This window comes from Ascaphus truei, chromosome 5 (assembly GCF_040206685.1).
Source record: "Ascaphus truei isolate aAscTru1 chromosome 5, aAscTru1.hap1, whole genome shotgun sequence".
Lineage (NCBI taxonomy): Eukaryota > Metazoa > Chordata > Amphibia > Anura > Ascaphidae > Ascaphus > Ascaphus truei.
The window spans coordinates 292,487,833-292,512,827 of NC_134487.1; the positions used below are offsets into that span (position 1 = coordinate 292,487,833).

At 42.9% G+C, this 24,995-nt stretch overlaps 1 protein-coding gene across 1 annotated transcript in view; it reads right to left on the minus strand.

Annotated features, from left to right (window-relative positions):
- Window positions 1-2,087: 2,087 nt before the first annotated feature.
- Window positions 2,088-24,995, minus strand: part of AMN1 (antagonist of mitotic exit network 1 homolog) — a 93,269-nt gene continuing 70,361 nt past the window's right edge. The window contains 3 exon segments of the mRNA XM_075602683.1: window positions 2,088-2,259; window positions 15,470-15,581; window positions 24,345-24,401. Coding sequence (XP_075458798.1) covers window positions 2,186-2,259; window positions 15,470-15,581; window positions 24,345-24,401 — 243 coding nt within the window. The 3' untranslated portion in view covers window positions 2,088-2,185.

Genomic DNA, 24,995 nt, shown 5'->3' on the forward strand with positions numbered 1-24,995 from the left:
TAAATAACAAGCAAATAAAACATGTCAACGTACAAAAAGCAGAACGGGGATTTGGATTGTGTGCCAGAAAGCACGAGCTGGTCTGTCTAACGCTAATATGGACCGAAATATAACCACTTGGAATTTTGAGGCAATGTGCAGTACATATGTGTTTTGTAAATAGTTGCTTGGGCAAGAAATGTATAAATATGCACATCTTGTATATATACAGAAACTAGTGAGTGATGCATTTACTTTATCACTCCTTGTACTGTGCTCCGAATGAGCTGAGCAAAGTTATGGAACGCTGTAGTCCAGGGGTGGACAACTCCAGCCCTCAAGGGCCAACAACAGGTCAGGTTTTAAGGATATCCCAGCTTCTGCACAGGTGGTTCAATCAGTCTCCGCTTCAGTACAGGTGGCTCAATCAGTCCCTGGTTCAGTACAGGTGGTTCAGTCTTCCGACTGAGCCACTGATTGAGCCACCTGTGCTGAAGCTGGGATATCCTGAACCTGACCTGTTGGTGGCCCTTGAGGACTGGAGGTGGCCAAAGAGCAGTAGGATTAATGAAGACGTTGCTTATACAAGGATCTGCTAGTAGTGTAGCCACAAATAGTTCACTAAAGGTCATTGGAAATGTGATAAACTATTTATTAATGAGGCAGGTCCCCCATCACAAATTTTTTTACCCCCCCCCTTTACCCCCCCCCCTTTTTTTTTGTCCCTGTGGGAAGCGAGGGGTCGATGGAGCTGAAATGTGTTATTTTCAGCCCTGTGGAATCACCTGGTTCCCAAGATATACCTGTAAAGGTAACATCAGCACCATCCCCGGCAGGGGAAACAAAATGGAGGTTTAAATCACCCATGTCATGCGGGCCAATAGGAAGCCGTAATGTCATCTGTTGCGCCTTCCTATTGGTCCGCGCGACATTTGCATACACCGAAAGACCGGCGCTACCTTTCCCAGCATGTATCTCGGGAACCAGGGAACAGAGCTGAAATTAAAGCGGTTCAGTGCCAGAAACCCACTGCTTCTATATATATATATATATATATATATATATATATATAAAATGGTGAGGGGGGGTACGCAAGGGTTGGATTGCTCATCAAACTATACATAGGTTGGAAAGAGGAAAGAAACGTGCGCTACAAAGAAACTGATGCTGTGATTTGTGTGAAAATATATATATATAGTCAGGTGCAATTATATTATAGATTTTCAATCCAGAGAGGATGTATATATGGGTTCCACACTACCCTTTAAAAGTGTGAACGTTGCCTTTAAAAGGATACCTCGCTAGTTGTTTACCACTTACCTTTTCTACCATTATAGCATTAAACTGTGTTGCGCTGCGGCTGCTTCTGCGCTTTCTTCTTTCTGATCACATATATATAGGTTGGCTTTGCATCCTGTGGACTTTTAATGCACTAGGGCGGGGGTCTCAAACTCTGCCCTCAAGGGCCACCAACATGCCAGGTTTTATGGATATCACTGCTTCAGCACAGGTGGCTCATCCAGTGGTTCAGTCTTTGATGAGCCACCTGTGCTGAAGCAGGGATAACCCGAATACCTGGCCTGTTGGTGGCCCTTGAGGACTGAGCTCGACACCCCTGCACTAGGGAATTTTACATTTCTTATAGTTCCCACTGGGTTTGCTCCAAGTTGTAACTTTTGAGCAGATTTCCATTATAGCTGGTTTAGATTTGTGTTAACTCAATCCATTGCTTCATATATATTAAGTTTGCCTTGGTTCATTAAAATGGCATCACGACCTGGAATCATCCTGCATTTATCACAAACATTGTCCTAGGAATTCACTTTTTTACCTGGTAGTATGTAAGACAACAGGGGGATATCTATTAAATGGTGTTAAACCATACAACCCCTTATGCCCCAGAATGAGTGAAATTAAGCACCATGAAAGGGTGAGCCAGTTTAGACCCCCGCGCCATATTTATTAAGCAGCGCTTAATCATACAACACCTGATTTCACTCATTCTGCTCTTCTAACCCAGGCGTGCATCCAAAGACAGATTCCTCCCGCTCTTGCCTTAGCTTGAGCAACAGTCCAGTTATCCACCTCTTATCTAAAGTAACACTATATTGAAAACAAGAAACTTTATGAACATGCACAGAGGGAAAAAAAGCAACGACAAAACACGTAAAGTGACGTGACTGTGTTCAGGAAGCTGGTGCCGCTGTCAATATACGGTCCAAGTGACTTGCTTTATTTTGTTCGGTCCGACCAACTGCTCCAAAACTTCCCGTGAGCGATCTGGCGATTAGAAAAGAGATAATACAGTTGAGTGTATGCGTGAGGTGGTCGTTGATGTGTAACGATCGTGTGTGGGGTCAGCAGAAGGATTACACGAGAGGAGACGGTCCAGGAATCAAATGATATATGTTTTAGGTGTCCACCGAGTAGCGGAGATAGCCACTGTAACCGTCTACAACTTTGTATACTACGATATTGTTAAGGTCACTGCAAAAGAAACTGCAGCAAAAGGAGAAGATTCATTGTAAATGAACAAAGTAAATCATATTTGTTTCCTTATGTGCATTGTGTGCGAGACGCTGCATATCAAATTACCAGGCAAAATACGCCTGTCGGGTGAAAAGCTAAAATATTTGTTTACAAGCATTCTGGGTCTAAGAGATGTTAAAAATGACGCAAGTGTTTCAAGAGACAATGCACAAAATATATCTACAAGTTTCCACAGACTTTAAAATGACATATCCTTGCGAGCAGAGTAATTATGGAGGCAACATTTGTTGCACATTTCAGTGTGTGTACACTGGACTAAGAGAAATAAAGCACTTCTAACATGAAAAACATAGTAACATTAAACCGGTTTAACCGGAAACGTGTGTTGTAAGATATGAATGTATTACTGGAACAACAAGGTGAATTACTTAATACTTTTTCACAACCATTTTTTGGTAATCATGATTCAGGTCTTAAAAGGAAGTCAATTTTTTGCCCCAATTATAACAGGGGCCCATTTATCACTACGTTTGAAAGACTAGTGGAAGGGGATCTACGATTATTGGCTCGGGGATTCTCCCAATCTCATATGCATTCAAATAATCTGACATACACAGAGGTTCAACAATTAAATTTTCTGAAAAAAAGACATGATATTGTATTTAGAAATGCAGACAAGGGAGGTGCCCTTGTGGTATTATCCACTGAACAATACAAACGTGAGGCACTTAGACAATTAGGGGATAGAAATAATTATCTACTTCTTAAAGGAGATCCAACATCTAAATTTAACTTTCAATTTAATGAACTGATTGAGTTGGTAAAATTTTGTGTGTCATTAATAAAAAAGAATGCGATTATTTGAGCTGTCCACATCCTGTGATTCCGGTATTCCACCATCTCCCAAAGATCCATAAATCGCTGGTGGACCCTCCAGGACACCCTATGGTAGCGAGCATTGGATCTTTGGGAGATGGGTTATTGCGGTATGTGGACAGTTTTTTGCAACCATTGGTATTTCGTTTACCATCATTCATTAAAGATTCATCGGATCTTATGGTCAGTTTACAGGACTTGGTCTGGAAAAAACAATATAGGTCGGTCACACTCTATGTGGTCTCACTATATTCAATCATACATCACGATCACGGCCTTTTGGCCATGTCACTTTTTGGATTTATCAGAATTTTCTATTTCACTTTGCACATTTATTTTGGAATCTATCACCTTTTTATTAACTCACAATTATTTTTTATTCGATTCACAATTTTATTTACAGAATTTAGGCACTGCAATGGGCACGAGTTTTGCATTTTCTTACGCAAATTTATTTATGGGTTTATGGGAAGCACAGCACATTTATCACTGTAATAATTTATTTCGTTCCAATATTATATTCTTTAAGAGATATATTGACGATCTCATAATGATATGGGATGGTATGAAGCATCACTCATATCCTTTATTGACATATTAAATAAAAATGATCTAAATATCCGTTTCACATATGAGCACAATATAAATCATATTAATTACCTAGACATACTCCTGTACATTGACCATAATATGACCATCCAAACAGACATTTTCAGAAAACCCAATTCCAGAAATACCCTACTTTGTGCTCAAAGTTGCCATCCACGTTCACTTGTCAAAAGTATCCCCAAAGCTCAGTTTATCAGGCTTAAGAGATTGTGCTCTGACAATGATAGTTTCCTTGAACAGTCAAGGGAACTGGCTGAGAGATTCATAGCCAGAGGCTATAGTAATACTGACATTCAATCTGCTTTTGATTCTGCGAACTCTATTGATAGAAATACACTTATTAAAAAGAAGAAACCATGGAGTCGTAAAGATAAGCTTAAATCTTTTTCCAATAACAGTGATATAAGTCCATTGTTTATTACAACTTATAACAGGCAATCCCGGTTAATATGTGATATCTTCTATAAGCATTGGCAAACATTGTCCTTGGATAAAGACATTTTCGAATTTTGTTAAAGGTGGGCCCAGATTTATTTATCGTAAGGCCAAAACACTTGCTTCTCACCTATCACCCAGCTTGTTTGATTCTCGGTCAGAATATTCACAGGTACGAGGAATACCTAAAGATTTCTTTGCCTGTGGTAATTGCTCCATGTGCAAATACGCAAATACTACCAAAGTCATAGATTTTAATAAGAATAAAAATAAAAATTATATAAAGAGCTTTTTGAATTGCAATACCAGTTTTGTAATATATCTTTTGAATTGTGGATGTGACAAGAGATATGTCGGACGAACCATAAGACCGTTAAAAACACGAATTGCAGAACATGTTCGTCTGATAAAAAGGAAGGATTTAACACATCCTGTGGCCAGGCATTTTTCTATGTGCTCTATGGGCGGAATAGAGAATTTCTCTTCCTCAGCCATTGAACACATTCCTTGCCACGCCAGAGGTGGAGATAGAGAGAATACATTAAACATGCAAGAAACGTACTGGATATACACCCTGAGCACTCTTCATCCATTAGGCATCAATCAGGAATGGGAACTTAAACATTTCCTGGCTGAGTAGACTTGGAGGGAGTGTTCGGCGTGTATTACATTATATAGTTATAATTATTATGTATCTGTTATATGTTATATGTTGGCTTTATATGGTATATATATTACTGTTTTGAATATCTAGTAATATTTTTCTCTTTTTTACTATATTGTGGTTTATATAGCCACTCTTTTTCATATCTTATCTTATTTTTATCTTATTTCTTTTTTCCTTTTGTATATTATTGCTCTTTTTTCAGCAATTATCATATATCTGTGTTTGTTTTTCTGCATGAGGTACCTCCTATATATATCTGGTGACGGAGTAGAATTCATCCCTGCGAGTTTTTAGCGAGTTTTTAGCCAATTGGGCTATGTCACCACCTATATAAGGATGAACTCATGGCAAGGGAATTTACTCTTTGATAAAGTCCATTCCTTTTGATTTAATAAAATTTTTTTACTTTTTCAATGCGTTTGGCTGTTTTGGAGGAGCTGTGACCGCCGCGTCACTTGTTTTTTGTCCCCCCTAAGAGAAATAAATCACTACTAACATGAAAAACATAGTAACATTAAACCGGTTATGAAATTATAACATTTTAAGACTAAGAAAATGAGCATAGCAATAGTGATATATATATATATATATATATATTATACCAATACCAATATATAGGCCAAATAAACTAGCATACAAGAGATATATATATATATATATACACACACACACTAATGATAGAAACAGATATAAGATAGACTAACGCACAATAGTGTAAAACAAGCAGTGACCCATACAGTATTAGCCATTATATGTACGGTAGAAGTTGGGCCTAAATTATGCTTATGTAAACAAAACAGTGTGACAATCACATGATCGCAATGAAATAGCAATTTATATGCGTTTAATATATAATGAAGCTGTAAAACAAGTATGAAACAGCAATTACTCACTTATCCCATGCTTGTTCTTACCACATGATGTTTCACAGTTGTTTACCGCATAATAATATAAACTGCATATAAATTGCTATTTAATTGTGATCATGCGATTGTGACAGTTATATTTGCGTAAGCATAATTTAGGCCTAATATCTACCTTACGCATAATGGTTAACAATATCTATGGCTCTCTATTTGTTTTATCCAATTATGTATTATGTTTGTCTATCTTATATTTATTTAATAATTTTTACATGATTTATTACATTTTGCAATTTTAGGACACAAAGGAAAATAGAAAGGGGGAAGAGCCTTAAGAGAGAGAAAAACATAAGAAACGACATAAAATTGACACATACAAGGAAAAAAGAAAAAGGGGGAAGTTATATTGTGGGAAAGACAACAGTACAGACCGATAAAAGAAAAGGAAACATAGATGGAAGTTACTGCGACTTTGGCCGCGCGTATAATGCCGTAGATGGCGACATGACGGGTGACGTCACCCGTCGCCAAAGGCGAAAGTTATATTTCGCCACGCGTCGTCATCGCGGGTTTCCTGACATTTGATTGGTTCAAGGGCTGTCACATGAGGCGACAGCCCTTGAAAAATCAAATTTTGCCGGCTACCAGTTTTCGCGACAGTGGCTTCGCTCCGTCGCATTGTCGCCATCGTGCTTACTATAAGCGCACGCGGCAGCAATGCATTTGTTTTTGGGCGACGTCACATCGCCGTCACTATAAGCGCGGCCTAAGGCTGCGCATATAGTGCTGGCGACAACGACATCGCATCAAAACAAATGCATTGCTGCCGTCGCGTGCGCTTATAGTAAGCGCAGCGCGACTGCTTGGTTGCGATCACTGGAAGTCATCTCAATTTGATTTTTCCAGCGACCGCAGCCTGACGTCACCGTCTCATCGCCGGCACTATAAGCGTAGCCTTAGGAGCCAAAGAGAAGACAAAACTAGAGATATCCGAGTTGTTTCTATTAAGGGTTCTACTGATAAAGTAAATATAGGTGGGGAAAGGGGGCATCTTTGTCTCGTACCATTGAAAATTGTGATGGGACTCAAGATATAATATGATGTTTTTATATTAGCACTAGGAGAGTTATGCAGAGCTCTATCTTATATCCATTTCTAGTACCTTTTCATACTATATGTACATTATCTTGACTATTAGCATCTCATATGTTGGTTTGGCTTACCATTATTTTCTTATAATCTTAAAATGTCATTGTATGTTTCATGTTCGTATGAGTTAGTTCTTAAATTTTCCTAGTCCCATGTCCGCACAGCAAACATCAAAATGAAAAAGTAAGAGAGAAAAATGTTGAGTAATGGATTACAGATCACTCGTACGGCTAGAAGAGGCTTTTAAATAATATGACAAAGAACATATATAAACAATTCAAAATGAAAATAAAAAATCTCACTTTCTGTGGAGCTGGCAAATAATCTATCAATATCCTTTGATGACAAAGTCCTTCTGCATCATAATTACTTCCCAAAGGGAAAACAGGGAGGTGGCAATTTGGCAAGCTAGAATTAATTCACTTATATAGTATTGTCTTTTTAATTAATGGGGACAATTATCCCTTGTGTTTTCCAGAGCCAGATGTTTTTCAATAAAAATGCTTGCAAAATCAATGTGCCTTTTATTCTTTTTTTTTTTTTTTTGCAGGACACATTGTTGATATTTCACACCTCGGATATTTTATTTAAATTATTTATTTTACTGCTTTTTACTTGACAACACGTGCCAAATATTATCTAACTGTGAAATAAGCCAATATTTTGTTCACTGCAAATTGTTTCTACGTTTGATTGTTGATACACCCGACGAAGGGAGATCCCAGAAACGTCGTGTATTACAGTTCTGCGAATAAACAGCAAATTGCATAACAATGTCTTATAATGAGACTTTCTTAGAACAGTGCGGAAAATAGAAGAGGACTATTTCTCTGTGTTACTACATACGGTAGAAGTGAGATCCCGGCCACACTCTACATATCAGGAAACGACGGGAAGATCAGATATTACCATTACTGCTGTTTATATACACAAACAGAGTGACTAGTCGCTCACCTTGTGGTGAGAATTAAAACCTTCGGTGCTTAGGGAGAAACAATACACTGAAAACACTTGAATAAATGACTAGAGAAAGTCACTGTAAGCCCTAACAATAGCACTCAGAAGTCATCATACAAAGGTATGTATGGGGTGATGAACATAAGTGCAATCACTACGACCAAAAGGGGAGGTATATAGCCTCCTGCCACAAACCTACAGGCAGCAGATAAAATCAAAAATAATAAAATTTGCGTCGGTCATTGAATTAATAAAATTTTATTATTTTTGATTTTATCTGCTGCCTGTAGGTTTGTGGCAGGAGGCTATATACCTCCCCTTTTGGTCCTAGTGATTGCACTTATGTTCATCACCCCATACATACCTTTGTATGATGACTTCTGAGTGCTATTGTTAGGGCTTACAGTGACTTTCTCTAGTCATTTATTCAAGTGTTTTCAGTACATTACTGTTGTTTTCAAGGACCATTAACAAGCTTATGATGTCTTTCTCCAAGACATGAAAAACATACTCCGCTCTACTTGACCTTGATTCCCAAGGCTGATGTTTGTTAGACATAATTACAGAGTATCTCTTATGGTGATTAATTGCTTTATGTGAAAAACAAAGCTACAGATTTTTCATCTATTTATTTTATTACCATTATTAACCATTTCCCTGTGTTTATTTTATTATCATTATCATTGACAATATCCTTTGTTATAATATAGCTGAAAGGTTACGTGTGAAGTTTCCAGCACCTCGGCAGACGGTGATCCTCGTTGAAGGGATTTTAACCTTTGCTTTAGGGACTTCAACCTTAGATTTTTACCATTGGCACTGCTATTGTTTGTTCCCGCTATCACGAACTGCAGACGTTTGGGAGAACGCCAAGAAAGACACAGGACAAGTTGGTCTATTCAAGCGTTCTCAGTTTATTGCTATTCGAGCTGCATTTTTATAGACTAAAGAAAGCATTGTCCCTTTTAGGGGCGTTTTATGGGCGTACACTGTTAGATTGGAGGCATTACACTACCTGTTAGGCCTTGCCCCCGCTGCCTGCTACAGCGTCCGCTGTGGCGGACGCTGCGCTCACGAGAGCCCTCCCCGCAATGGCGCCGGGCCCGCTGCGAGGGGGGGCCGCAGCGCTCGCGCGAGAGCTACTCCTGCTCTCAATAGAATTGAGAGCAGGAACTCGCGTCGAGCGGCTAGGCACACCCCCCGGCGGTTCAGCCAATGAGGGCGAACCTGCCGGGTGATGTCATGGCCGCGCCCCCGTCACTCCTCAGCCACGCCCCCCCCCCCCGGTCTCTGCTCCTGCAGTGAGCTGCAGACCGGGGAATCGCTGAAACGCGCAGCCAAAAGCGCGGGCGCGCATTACAGCGCCGTGACCGGGGCCTTAGCCTTAGATGCTTTACAGACTTTTGGCAAAAGTGACCTGGATTATCGGACTGGTTTAAACAATTTCATATAACGGATGAGCAACGGATTTTTCTCTTGGGAATAATAAATCACGCCACATTCTGTTACACCTCGAAGGCCACTGCTTACTGAGAACAGACTCTTGGGTCCACGCCCAGAAGTATAGCTAAGATAAAAAAAATACAAGCTACTGCTTTTAAAACTGCTTACAAACTATATCTTATAAATTCACAAAATGGAGAACAGGCTAGTAATTTTAACCCTTTCAATAGCATTGAACTTGTATCCAGTGCTGTACAACTAGAGGTGTGTGCGACGTTTGCAGGAGTTTGCAAAACATATTGTGGCCTAGTCAAATTTCACAAGTGATTGACGAAGCATTAATTCAATTTGACTTTATATGCCAATTTACAAAATTCTCAAAAATCACTGGAATCGCTTAATGCTGATAGGGCACATTCACCATATTTTGATTACAGTCTGGCGAAATTTCTCTGAAAGCTTTCAAAATCTAAAACACACACAAACACACACTCCCTCCCTCTCCCCACTAACCCAGCCGCTCACACTTACCAGACACACACTAGAAAAAGGGGGAGGAGAGCGACAAAGGGGGGTGAGAGTGTAAGAAACAAAGGGGACTGTGAGAGTGTAAGGGGGGGTGCTGATGGTGGTGGCGGGTACCTCATTCCAACTCAACAACCATGGGAGACTGGTACTGCGTCCCCTGGAAAGCTGTGTGCGATTATGGAGTAAAACAGGTTTGGTTTGAGGACCTGTCTGAGACATGTAAATATGCTCAGAAGTGGTTTTTTTTGTCATTTCATTTCTCAGAAGATTAAGTTCAGATATTTCTGCTAAGATCCTTTGATGTCTGCAGGGAAAACAGCCCTGTGCTGCCCTGGTGGAGTGGCGAATAAATATTTGGAGTTGCACCCCCTACATAGGTAAGTAGTGTGGGTGTCCTTACTTTGCTTGATTTTGCTAAAAGTTATACGGCAGGTATAAGCTTATGGGGGTCCATGTTAAAATGGATAAGAAGCAAAAGGTGACACTGTGTGTTCATTTGCCTGTCATTTCCCAGAATCCCTGGCTGCAGTTGAAACATTGTATACTAAGCGATAATGGGGAGAAGCAGACCTGAGACATGTGACTGTGCTCACAAGGGATAGTTTTATTTGCTAAATGTTATTAAAACACCCACATGTGCTCTTTGAAGCAGCTATCCTGCCGGGCAACTTTTTTTATTTTTTAGCATACCTGGAACAGGGTCCCCCAGAGCTGATCACTGATTCCCCCCCCCCCACCCCAAGAGATGATCACTGATCCCCCCACCCCCAGAGATGATCACTGATCCCCCCCACCCCGAGTTGATCACTGACTCCCCCCCAGAGCTGATCACTGATCCCCCCCAGAGCTGATCACTGAACCCCCCCCCCACCGAGCTGATCACTGACCCCCCCCACCCCCACTGAGCTGATCACTGACCCCCCCCCCCCCCTGTTCAGGTCATTTTAATAGAAATTTTAAAAATGCCGGCAGGATGGCTCCTCTATCCCTCCTGTAATAGACAGACAGCAATGTGTTCCTATGCACAGTTGGGTAGTTTACTTGTGCTGAAAATCCAGCGGGTAATATATTAAATTGTTCCAAGATATGAGGTGCATTTGGAAAAGACCGGATAGGTTCCTCCTTATGACCAAGATAAAATTTTCTTTCCCTGATCTTATTTGTTGCACTTATTGTACTCTAGTTCCCTCTACTGTATTATCTCTCTTGAAAAACACCAAGTACAGCTGTGGCCACTATATAAATAAAGATATACAGTATATACATATACATGATATTGACAAATAATAAAAGATAAAAGAAGCTAAACCTCAGCAATTAGCAAGGTTATATTTAATTCGACTGTTACATCTTTAATATATATATTATTTTCCTGCAGGAACTGTATAAACAAAGTCCCTTTGGAAGATTCAACTAACAATTGCAGTTAGGTTGTTCTTCTCAATTGATGCGAATTATGTTTATTTGTTTGACTGATGTGGCATCCGAATTATTTTACAAATGCAGAACAATACAAAAAAAAACACATTACCACATATCATTAAAACACAACAGATAAAACATTGTAATGTCATTCCACAGCATTTGTCTACCATGGAAATGTACAAATAAATATTGAAATATACTTGTATGTTTCTATAAAAATAAACAAAAAAAAAACCTAATCAGCTACATTTAAGCTATTAAACATCTCACAGCCTTTTCATTCACTTTGGTCCTAGATGGAAAGTCCCATTTAATATAAAGCAGCACTATTAATTGTACTTCTGTGTGAGCTCAGTGGTCCTACGATCTGTAATAAAAGCAAAGATTCTATGCTACAAATACAAATCTGCAATTCTCACTATTTTCCAGTAGGGGTCTACAGAGCATTACATTCAGAGCCACACTGGAGAACCAACAAAGTCAGAGCACTCAACGACAAATTGTCTACCAATTTAATGTTGGTTTAATAATGTAAGATCTACTCTAGCTCTCATCAAAAATAGATCTCTGTAGGTGTATGATGTGTGATTAGATGAAATTATAAAAGAAAAAGGCAAAAATAGATATGATACCTTTTTTGGAACCAACAATGCTTTTCACTTCCAGTATACCTCACAGGGCTCTTCTTCAGGTTTGCAGGTGTACAGCAAGTCAGATTATATACGATTTGTAGTGTGATGGTCAGTATGAGTTGGGAGAGGATATGCAATTGAGGTCAATTTGGGGTGTGTGTGTATATGTGTATATATATATATATATATATATATATATATATATATATATATATATATATATATATATATATATATATATATATATATATATATTTACAGTTGCTATATATATATTATCAGCAGTATTTTTGCTAGCCGCACAGACTAACTAGTACTCTCATTTGCATTGTGTGCTCATTTGCATGTAATTTCCCAGAATCCCTTGCTGCAGTGGAAACACTGTATGCTGGGTGATAATGGTGAAAGTCAGCGTTGCAGACCTTCACATGTCTTAGGCATGTCTCCCAACTCATACTGACCATCACACTACTAATTGTATATAATCTGACTTGCTGTACAACTGCAAGCCTGAAGAAGAGCCCTGTGAGGTATACTGGATAATGAATAAATAAAGCCATGGCTTTAGAGTGATAGGCTGTAGCTATTACCTGCTAATTGTGACCATTAAGTATCTCTGAAAGCTATGCATTGGTGTTTGACCGTTGATTAGCTGACAATTGTCCGTTTAACCTCCTGCATTCTGGAATCTATTCACTGCCAGCGCTTTAGTATCCAGAACCAGTGACTGCATGACAATATATAATTAATCACAGGGACAATGTATACTCTGTATTGCAAATCTCATGCCTGATATTTCAGTGCTGGAAATACATGTTTCGCTTACCTGTTCCTTAAGGCATCATGCCTGGGGGAGACATTGCGGACATTGTTAATGAACAGATAAGTAAAAAATGTATTTCCAGCAGCAGTAAAAATTCAGGCAGGAGATTTGCAATATACATTCTCCCTGCTGGAAGCTGAGGCGGATTGAGTATGTATGTATGTATGTATGTATGTATGCATGCATGTATATGTATGTATGTATGTATAACGATTTTATGTATTTTTGATTGTCCTGAATGTATTTTGATATGTATTGATAAAAGGTATTTTGTGGAGGGTATGTATCTCTTATTCCTTTCCATATATTTTTGTGTGATTAGCGCATTCCTTTAATGTTTTTACATCGGATTAGTTATTGCCTTAATTGGAAGGTAATTTGTGGAAAGCAGCCAATATAATTATTCACAGTTCATTAAACATTTGATATTATTATATTGATAGATATCACTGTGGCACATTTTATTATTACACACTGTATTTGGGGCAGCGCTAGAGAGTTTTTTCCATCTTTTCAGATGGTAGTATGTATGTTTATCTTCTGTTTTCTCCAAGACTAAAAAAGATTCCCCCAAGTTTTTGGATTCTCCCAAGTTTTAAGGTTCTCCAGATTCTAAGTTTCCAGCAAGAAAGGGCTGCTTCAGCTAAAGAACTGCCTGGAATTTTCTATCCTGTTTTTGGAACTGGTATCAGGGGGCAATCCTTAATTAAGGATTCCCTGTACCTAGGAAAGTTAGGTTGTTATCCCAGTTCCCAAGTAAGTGTGTCTTTTTGCCTGTATTTTGTGTATCATTGTGTGTATGCCTATTGTAAGGGAATAAATCAGAATTTATTTAATTATCTTGTTTTGCTCAATGTATGATCCGGATAAAAATGTGTAAGGCACTGCAGACAGGCGGGGCGCTGACAGACACAGACCGCGATATGCGGTCTGTAGGGAGTGGGAGCGGGAAGTGGGCGGGAGGGGGCGTGGCTTGAGCGGAGGGACCCGCTACTCCTCCCCCTCCCTCCCTCCACGGGCTCGGGCTGCAGGGGGGAGCTGCTGCGGGCTGCTGTAAGGTAAGCAGCTCCCTCCCCCTTCTGCCACAAAAACACACACAACCTTGAGTAGGAAGCTGCCTGATGACAGCTCCCGCTCCCGCCGCTGATTGGCTCATCAGCGCACCACGTGACGCGTCACCGCTCTGGATCACAATTTTCTTGAATCCCCTGCTGGCTGACACGTCACAGTCCGTAGTGAGCCGTCAGCGAGCGGGGACTGGGACCGGCTAGGGAGGATTCCCCTGCTGGTAGGGAACGCTCGCGCCGCCGAGCGCAGTAGGTCCCAGCCCTAACTTGGCCTAGTCTCACTGGTGACACTGTTCCCTAAGTAACTTCCTCTTGCTCAACTAAAATAAAACAGGCAGTTAGGGATTTCTCAATCCTTGTATGCTGATCAAAGAAAAAACATCTTACAGTACTTACAAAATCAGGGCATAGGGTAAATTATGCATATGCAAAAATATATCCTTAGTACAAATTATATATGTATATACAGTGCATGACAAATCACCCAAAAATCTACTCGCCGAACCAAAAGATCTACTCGCCACCTAGCCCCGCCCCATGGCCAATCAGGGGGTTGGGTTTTCAAACTTTAGGCGCGCAACAGCTCCAAATTGCAGGGAAATAAGCGTAAAAAAGTGCATGTTGATTAGGCGGCCATAACGGATCGCCTGCGGCCAAAATCCACTCGCCCCTGGCGTGCGGGCGAGTGGGTTTGTCGACCATTGTAGTATATATATATGTCTGTACATTTAGGTATTTTTGCTGTATATACCTAGGCCCGTTTCACCAGATTGGGGTGCGATACCCCGCAGGTGCTTCATGATCCAGGCCGTCATGCTATAGCCCCTAAGAGTGGGGAGAGACTGCAGCACATTGCTTTTCAGATTTTCCTATGTATTGTATTAAGTTTAACTTAAGCAAAGAAAATAAACATCGCAGTGGTGGTGGACCATCCACAGCAATGGGATTAAGGGGTGTGTGGCATTGTATGCTTTTAGTTCATACAGGTACCTGAATACAGCAAGCAGCAGACTAGCACCACCTCAGCGGAAAGCAATAATGCTAACCAGCAAAAATTCCTATGGTTTAGGCCAGCGGTGCGCAAAGTAGGGGGAGGGAGTGTGGGCGCAAAATTCGCTGCGGGGGGCGCAGGGTTTACAGAGGCCCCGCGCGCTTCCTGAATACATTTAAATGAATGCCGGGGAGCTACAGGGCCTCTGTAAACCTTATTTACTGTGATACAGACGCTCCTGGGGACGCGTCGCCATGGTAACGCGTCGTCAAATGACACGGGGTCATGATGTCATGACCCCCGGACGTCTGAATCAAGGTAAGAGGGGGGGCGTAGGGGCACGACGAGAGGGGGGAAGCCAGCAGGGGAAAAAGATAGAGCTCCCCTGCTTTAAGCTAGTGGTGCTGAACTCCAGTCCTCTAGAACCCCCAAGAGGTTGGGTTTTGAAGATATCCCAGCTACAGCACAGGTGGCTCAATCAGTGGATCAGTCGTCTCAGGCTTTAGGCTACATCGGCAAGGGTAGAGGAACTGACCTGTGATCAGTGGGCACCCATGAAAGAGAAAGATGTATATGTGAGGGCAGCAGGTGAGGATGGCTTCCACGGCGTCATCGGTCAGGTGTACACAGCGGTCCATGTGAATCTCCTATCAGAAAGAACACAATCCTTATTAACACATGGGGAAATCTGTGAACAGTCCAATGAAAAACAAAGTGTGTGTTGAAACTTTCTTTTCTTAAACATAATTATTAGATAATAATAATAATAACATAATTCTTGTGCTATTAATGAAAACAGTACTGACAATATCACAATAATACAGCCACAATAATTCTCTAGCCAATAAAAGCTTGCAAATCTATTTGTGCTGCTTCAGGCATGGAGAGGTGAAATGATTGAGTGAATATTATATATTTAGGGCTAGATTCATTAAGCTCTGTTAAATCAGGGCAACTAATTAAGATAATAAATAATTGAACTCTTTAGCACCGGGTTAATATGATCTCAGGATTATCCAGCCACTGAAATAGGGTTTTTGCTAGAGAGATGGGAGAGAGCAACGGAGAGAGGGAGAGACAGCAACGGAGAGTGAGAGAGACAGCAACGGAGAGTGAGAGAGACAGCAACGGAGAGTGAGAGAGACAGCATCGGAGAGAGAGAGAGAGATAAAGCAACGGAGAGAGCGAGAGAGAGAAAGAGACAGAACGGAGAGAGAGAGAGACACACAGAGAGAGACAGAGAGAGAGAACCCCATTAACTATTACAGCAAGGAGGTATTTAAAGATTGTTCCCAATACTTCATGGCAAGCAGCTTTTACCAACACACCAACCTTCTCCGCCCCGTATCTAATGTTTCATCCTTTAAGACAGTAAGCTCCTTTTAGTGTGGCCCTCCTTATGTACTCTACCATTGTATGTTACATTGCATTGTTCCTGTCTTCACACCCCAGAGAATATTGCAGGAATAATATACATTCTAGAATATATATTACTGGTTAGTCAGTAAAGGGCACACTGTTACAATGTTACCAGTAAAACAAAACCAGACGAAAGATACAGAAAATAATGATTTTTTTTTTGGAGGAAGCTTTTTGCATAGGGGGTTACATAGTTACATCGTTACATAGTAAATGAGGTTGAAAAAAAAAGACAAACGTCCATCAAGTTCAACCTATGCTAAATTTAGACGACAGATTCTTTATCCTATATTTGTACTTACAGTATATTGATCCAGAAATATGAATTAGCCAATGGGAGAAGCGCCTACGAGCTGTATCTCCCCCAGCTAACTCATTGGCACTCGCTGGAAAGGCTCCGCCATGTCTGGCAGACTCACAAGGTGTCCCCACAGAGGGCCCTTTGTTCTCTGGGCCTGGCAATTCGCCCTTCCTCGCCCACCAAACGGTTTTGTCACCTTTGGACATTCTCCCTCCTTTGAACTCCGATGTCTATACAGACATCCCGGCACCTATGTGGATGCCCGGGCTGACTGCATAGATATTTTTAGAAAATGCACCAAACACAATACAATATGTTTTAATACAGAATATGACTTGGGGGGACCCATACTGATGAGGGAAATGGGTCTGGGAAATCTGGGCCCAAAAACCAGGAGTCTGGGGGAACACTGGGTAGCACCGGTGTAATTCAACCCGCGTATCGGCAAATCATACCTGCTCGTCGGGGAAAATTAGGGGACTACCGGTAACTTTGGCCCCCAAACTCCTGCAAACAAAATAACTACATTTCCACCCAAATATCCCACCTAAAACTTATAATCCTGAAGTTTCATGTGTCTGGGTCAAGGGGAACATGTCAAGTGGAAAAGTAGGGTACACTTTAACTTTTACAGGTTACAATACTGTTCAGGGGTAACCAGTCGGGCTTAACCTTTATTATGCAGGCAGGCTAGCCCCTACCCTCTCTAATAGCGCGACTGACATCAGATGCATTGTAAAGAACCCCAACCCTCTCTAATAGCGCGACTGACATCAGATGCATTGTAAAGAACCCCAACCCTCTCTAATAGCGCGTCTGAGATCAGATGCATTGTAAGGAACCCCAACCCTCTCTAATAGCGCGTCTGACATCAGATGCATTGTAAATTCTTTTCAAATGACCTGAAAATTGCAGGGAACCCTTTAGGAATGCCCGAACCCAAGGAACCCCTGTTGAAAAACACTGCCTTAACCTGGTCTCTGGGGAGAGCTCCATTTTAAACTCAGACACAATCATTTAAATGCTTATATCTCCCTAACAAAGCATGAGATTTAAAAAATAAAAACAAGGCCGGAAAGGGGAAGATGCTGCTTTATAAGAAATGCTGACATTGTACAGCTGTTAATACACACAGTTGAGCTCAGTAAGCGGCTAACACAAGGCAGCATACAGAGAGAGATGTACATACGGTACATGCCTTTACTTACCAAGCTTATAGCAGCCGCTTTGAACCTTTTTTTGCTTATTTGTAAGATAGATTATTACTTTAATGCCACAGTTTAACAAATAAGTGCTATGCTAAATAAGAAGTTTAGAGATGTTGTCCTTTATTTTTTAATGTAAATTGAAATGTAACATTTACATTTTCTATTTTTTTGTTAATTAACTAATAAGAGGTTAAAAGGCACTCTGAAGCAGCAATCCACCGTTTATTTTAAAATTTTTACAGGAATAGGAACTAGTGGTACTCTGGAGCTGAACAGTGCAATTCATAGCTCCGGGCACCATCTGGTTCCTAAATTGCTACCTTTCCATGTGCGTAAAATGAAATTAAAATGAAAGATGGCTGCTGAAGGATGTCTAACAGGCACCTGCAATGTCGTGTTCTGATGACATTGCGGCTTCCCATAGACCTGTGGGAGTTAGGCTTGGATTGGCAGCCACTTTGGTTTCCCCAGAGGAACTCTGAACACCGGCACATAATAAGATAAATATCTCAGGAACCAAGGAGGGGGAAGTCCACAGAGATAAAAAAAAATATATAGTAGTTCAGCTCCAGGTCCGCTGCTTCTGATTACAAAAAAATCAGAAAAGAAAGCATAAAAATTAGGGGAGGGGGAGCGAGGGTTCTCCTTTAAGGGAGGGCTGTTATTCTTCAGTAGTTAAAGCTGCAGACCAAGCAATATCCTACATGTGTGTTTTCTTTAAATAAATCAGTTCTGTACTATGAGAAAACACTTGTAGCATTTAAAACATACACCAAAAAAAACAAACTCTGGATAACATTTTTATTGTATTATAAAATAACAAGCATTTTTTCTTTCTATAGCAACCATTTACAAAGTCACATCCCTTTCCTATTCCGAAACAGGCTCCGGAACACCCCTTTTTGAGCCGTGCTCTCACTCTAGCAGTACACCAATTGTATCTAGTGACTGCCTGGTCACAGGATCTTCCCCACAGAACTTTGTCACATGAATATGCAAATGCATTCCACTGACTGCAGAATACTCCTCTGCAGCCATTTAGTGAACCCCCGAGCCAAATCTTCACTGATCGATCACAGGGGAACGGATCAATCGGCAACTTAGCTTATTTAACTTATATTTGTGTGGGTTGCATTGATGCACATATTAAGGGGAACATTTTTATTTAAATAAAAAAATGGCAGCTTGGACTGCTGCTTTAAAGTGAAAACAACAAGAGCCAGAAGCACAGTTTGCATCCCACTCGCTCCAGAGATAGTGTATTACAGACACAGACAGGACAGCTGCAAACTTTCTTTTTTATCTGTATTCTTGATTTAATGAGGAGAAGGAGCCTGCAGTTTCCTCTTCAATAGTTCTGCATTCCAAACTTTGTTTCAATGTAATTTCACTTACATTTTTGGCTGTTATATTTTGCCAGTGGTATCCTAATCTCAAACTTCCTTATGAAAATATACAGTCGTTTTTTATTTGAAGACATACTGTACGGTATGAAAGTTTTGAGTTGGGATTGCTCTTGTGATTTTCTAGAGTTTGCTTAGTACAGTAGTTTGTTCCTCTAGGAGATTGCCACATAGTAGCAGCTACTGGAGCAGGCAGCCTCCAGGATATTGATTTTCAACAGGGGTTCCTAAGGAACCCCTGGGTTCCCCGGGCATCCCTAAAGGGTTCCCTGCAATTCTCAGGTCATTTGAAATTGTACCAAATACAGGAGACCTTACAATGCATGTAATCTCAGATTGCTGTTAGAGAGGGTTGGGGCTCCTTGCAATGCATGTGATCTCAGAAGCGCTATTAGAGAGGGCTGTGGTTCCGCAGAAGTTTGGAAAAAAGGGGTTAACCGGCGCCAAAATGGGGGGTAAATACCAGACCAATGGAAGGTGTAACAGTCCAAATACAGTCCTTGGGATGATGAATAGTGATGACTCTCACCTCAGCAGTGTATATGTGGAAAAAGAAGAAGAAACAGATAATAGTGCAGTAAATCAACACAGGGGGGGGGGGGGGGGGTGCACAAATACTAACAGTACGAAACATACAAGACACACAAACATAAAACACATCTGTCCTGCATCCCGGTCACGTGTAGACGCCAGCCCAAGTGCTCCGGTCGCCATCTTGAGAGCCCAGCTGCACGCATCAGTTCGTTGCTTTTACCCATCCAGCATCTTGTGAGTAGGGTTGTAATTTTACCCCTCCGGATGCGGTTTATGCACCTTCCACACCTAATAAATTAGCTTTTTATTAATATTTAGGCCGTGCTAGTGTTTTATGTTTGTGTGTCTTGTATGTTTCGTACTGTTAGTATTTGTGCACCCCCCCCCCCCCCCCCTGTATTGATTTACTGCACTATTATCTGTTTCTTCTTCTTTTTCCACATATACACTGCTGAGGTGAGAGTCATCACTATTCATCATCCCAAGGACTGTATTTGGACTGTTACACCTTCCATTGGTCTGGTATTTACCCCCCATTTTGGCGCCGGTTAACCCCTTTTTTCCATTTGTCACTTTGACTGGTTGTACCACCAGTCATTCACCTGGCTGCCTGAACATTCATTTGATTTTATTTGATATTACTAGCGCCGTTTTGCACCTGCTCTTTTTTTCCGCAGAAGTTTACAGTATAATTATAGGGTTCCTTAACCCCCCAAAAATGTTGGAAACCACTGCTCCAGGAGAACGACCGCGTCACAAAAAGCCCTCACTGTGGCTATGTCACGACTGCTCCAAATGCACGTTCGATTTTAATTAGGAGGTTCATCACTGAGGACGCAGTTGCTGTAACTCCTACTAATTCCCACAGGTTTTCACTGGGGATGCCCTCATGTAAAAAAAAAAAAAAATTATCCTAAAAACTAAAACGGAGAATAAACTTACAAAAGGAGAAGGTGTGTACTTGTGATTTCTCCTCAGATGATGAAAGTGAGGATTTTATATCCCCCCCCCCCCCTCAGGTAATTGAGTACCTGGCAAGGATTCATCCTCAAGTCCCAATCAGTTTTAACTCTGAAGATTCATCAGCTGATCTTCATTTGAAGAGTATGGTGATTAAAAATACTAGGTGACGGTTACTCTCCCGCTGGCTGTTACCAAGTGAGAAAACACGGGTTTGCGGGAATCTATAAACTGAAAACCTCATTTGTTCTAGGGAAAAGGATTGCCAACTACCCACAGCGGCCACCTCTGCATCGTTCTTGTTACTCTGTTGCCCTGTTAGTTGCAAATTACTTTGAGTCATGTATTCTTGATATGTTTCTTTGTTTCCTTTTGTGTCGCACTGCAGTTTCAATGCAGAACCCCTAGGAAAACGTTAATGCACAAAAGAATAAATAATGCAATCAGGATAACTTGCAGGGTTGAAATCATCTGGCATTATGAGTTTGTCCTGTTACTTTTGTGTTTCTGATGCTTTGCATGTGCTCATTAAGTTTCTACACAACAATTTTGGTTGCTGAATGAGGAGCATGAGGAGGAATGAGAGGCTGGGAGTGAGGCAGAGCGCTGCAGAGCAGGTTACTGAGGAGGGAGGGGAGCAGAGAGAGGGGGCGGCAGAGGCTGGGAGAGGCAGAGCAGGTTACTGAGGAGGGAGGGGAGCAGAGAGAGGGGGCGGCAGAGGCTGGGAGAGGCAGAGCAGGTTACTGAGGAGGGAGGAGGGAGGGGAGCAGGGAGAGGGGCGGCAGAGGCTGGGAGTGAGGCAGAGCGCTGCAGAGCAGGTTACTGAGGAGGGAGGGGAGCAGGGAGAGGGGGCGGCAGAGGCTGGGAGTGAGGCAGAGCACTGCAGGGCAGGTTACTGAGGAGGGAGGGGAGCAGAGAGAGGGGACGGCAGAGGCTGGGAGTGAGGCAGAGCGCTGCAGGGCAGGTTACTGAGGAGGGAGGGGAGCAGAGAGAGGGGGCGGCAGAGGCTGGGAGTGAGGCAGAGCGCTGCAGAGCAGGTTACTGAGGAGGGAGGGGAGCAGAGAGCGCGTGCGGCAGAGGCTGGGAGTGAGGCAGAGCGCTGCAGGGCAGGTTATTGAGGAGGGAGGGGAGCAGAGAGGGGGCGGCAGAGGCTGGGAGTGAGGCAGAGCAGGTTACTGAGGAGGGAGGGGAGCAGAGAGAGGGGGCGGCAGAGGCTGGGAGTGAGGCAGAGCAGGTTACTGAGGAGGGAGGGGAGCAGAGAGAGGGGGCGGCAGAGCGCTGCAGAGCAGGTTACTGAGGAAGGAGGGGAGCAGAGAGGGGGCGGCAGAGGCTGGGAGTGAGGCAGAGCAGGTTACTGAGGAGGGAGGGGAGCAGAGAGAGGGGGCGGCAGAGGCTGGGAGTGAGGCAGAGCAGGTTACTGAGGAGGGAGGGGAGCAGAGAGAGGGGGCGGCAGAGGCTGGGAGTGAGGCAGAGTGCTGCAGGGCAGGTTACTGAGGAGGGAGGGGAGCAGAGAGCGCGTGCGGCAGAGGCTGGGAGTGAGGCAGAGCAGGTAACTGAGGAGGGAGGAGAGCAGAGAGAGGGGGCGGCAGAGGCTGGGAGTGAGGCAGAGCAGGTTACTGAGGAGGGAGGGGAGCAGAGAGAGGGGGCGGCAGAGGCTGGGAGTGAGGCAGAGCGCTGCAGGGCAGGTTACTGAGGAGGGAGGGGAGCAGAGAGCGCGTGCGGCAGAGGCTGGGAGTGAGGCAGAGCGCTGCAGGGCAGGTTACTGAGGAGGGAGGGGAGCAGAGAGCGCGTGCGGCAGAGGCTGGGAGTGAGGCAGAGCAGGTTACTGAGGAGGGAGGGGAGCAGAGAGAGGGGGCGGCAGAGGCTGGGAGTGAGGCAGAGCAGGTTACTGAGGAGGGAGGGGAGCAGAGAGAGGGGGCGGCAGAGGCTGGGAGTGAGGCAGAGCAGGTTACTGAGGAGGGAGGGGAGCAGAGAGGGGGCGGCAGAGGCTGGGAGTGAGGCAGAGAGCTGCAGGTTTCTGCCCGCCCTGGCTCTCCATAACATCAGGGGGAGGAGTTAATGTGTGCTGCTGCTGCTGCTGTGTGTCAGTTTGCTGTGTGTGCTTCAGTGTCTGTCAGTGTGCTGGGGGTGCATGAATTTCAATGTTTTCGTGTAAGGTAATAACTACATGTTTTATATTCAACAAATGCCCAAACATAAATAAATATAACGGTAACAGTAAAGATAAAGGCATGCGATTAATGCCAGGAAAAGTAAAAACAACAAGAGTTTGTGGTTAGGGGTGAGAAACAGAACATGGTCAGAAGTAAGCAGATTACCCATCCTCTCTCCACAAAATGCGTTCAAATGCTACATGAACATGTTTTATTCTGGACCCAGGGTCATATGTAGAATGTGAATAGGTCCAGATAGCTTAACTCGTCCCCTTTTTAAAACACACAAAGTCCTTCTATTTTCTTCAACTTTATTGGGGGGTTAACAGAAATAAAAGTACTTGCACAAGGATGTAATTGGCAGACTTCTCTTGTCAGGAGAATGACCTGATGATGGGAAGGTGTTCTGCTGTGTGAGAGTGCTTCTCAGAAAGGAAGGTAAAAAAGGATTGCCTTTAAAGAGGGAGGAATGGAGGAAGCGTGTACTCACTAAGGCCCGGGCCATAGAGGGGTGAGGAGAGCGGATGCGCGCTAACGCTGAGGCTCGCCTGCTTAAGTCAGCGCGATTCCACGGACTTGCAGGCGAGCCAGCGTGCGCGAAGGGAGCCGGAGGGAGGTGGTTGGAGGCGGGGCAGTGACGTCGCTGGGCCAATCGCCCGCGACGCACTGACGTCAATGTCACGGCGCCGACGTCACGACGCCGTGACGTTGACGCTGCTTAAGGCTGATTGGATGTTTTCAGCCGACAGCGCGCTGAAAAACAGCTTGGCGCTCGGCTGAAAACTCCAAAGCCTCCGCACGTCTGCGGACGCCCGCGTGAGCCCCCTCTCAAGGCATCCTCATTGAGGATGCAGGGGCTCAGCGCGGAGCGTCCGCACGCCTCAGCGCTGCTTGTCCTTCTATGGACGCAGCCTTAGGCTGCTTGTTAGGAAAAGAAAGCACACTTTCCTGTGACAGACAGGAACAGGCTGAGGACCAATCTAATAAACAGAAAAGGGCAGGGGAACAGGGCTAAACCAACCTCGTGGCTATGAAGATTGGGAGGTTGCCAGGGCAGCCAACAAGTGGCTTGTGTAAAAGGGGATTATTGTTACAATAATGTTGCAGTTTACACAACAGCATAGGCTGCTAGAACAGGAGAAAACATGCAGCTTAACTGGGGAGAGCTAGTAGCCTGAGAGCTGCAAAGGGACACAGAAAAGATACAATCCTGTTCCCAGGAACTGCTTTGTTGGTCTATTTTGTGTATTGCAGATTGTAAATATGAAATCCTTAGACGAATCCTTCTCACTTGAATCCCCCCTGCAGGATCAGGTCCAAACCGTCAGCACCAAACCTTCCATGTATTGTGACACTCCCAGCCTTTAACTGTGATCATTACAGACAGAGCTATGAAGAGGACAATACCATTAAAATAAGACTGTTACTGCACCTTTAACGATTGCGAACACCTGCCACTGGCCAATGCTATAACACCATCATCGGATACCTGGGGGGGAAGATATAACAATTATAGGACGTTTTATAAAGGCATTTCATTTTTATTATTGCTTGATATTAAGGGGGCTATTCTATGTCATCTGAAACAGCTGTTTGGGTCGTTTACCACTGAAAATCCTACTGATGTCAATGGGTTCTTTTTTAGCCAAGAACATCTCAAATAGTAACTTTGGATAATATAGGATAACCCCCTATGACAGGGGTGACCAACTCCAGTCCCCAAGGGCCACCAACATGTCAGGTTTTCAGGATATCCCAGCTTCAGCACAGGTAGCTCAATCAGTAGCTCAGTCGAAGACTGGGTTGGCCACCCCTGCCCTAAGACATAAAATGAGGAAGTCTGTTTAGATGATAGTATTTTTTTGCCTTTACTTGACTATACACTTTGTACTTTGACCATACTACATTGTGACATCATCCAATAGTTTTATTTTCAAACTATTGCCAAAAAAATCATTTTGGGACGGGTTCTGAGACTGTGATTTCCTAAAAGCTGCTTTATAACGTAGCCCTGGTCAATGTGGAACTCCTGCATTCTGTTAAATAAGAGATTTTATCCAGCGCCTAGTTACACTACTAGTCA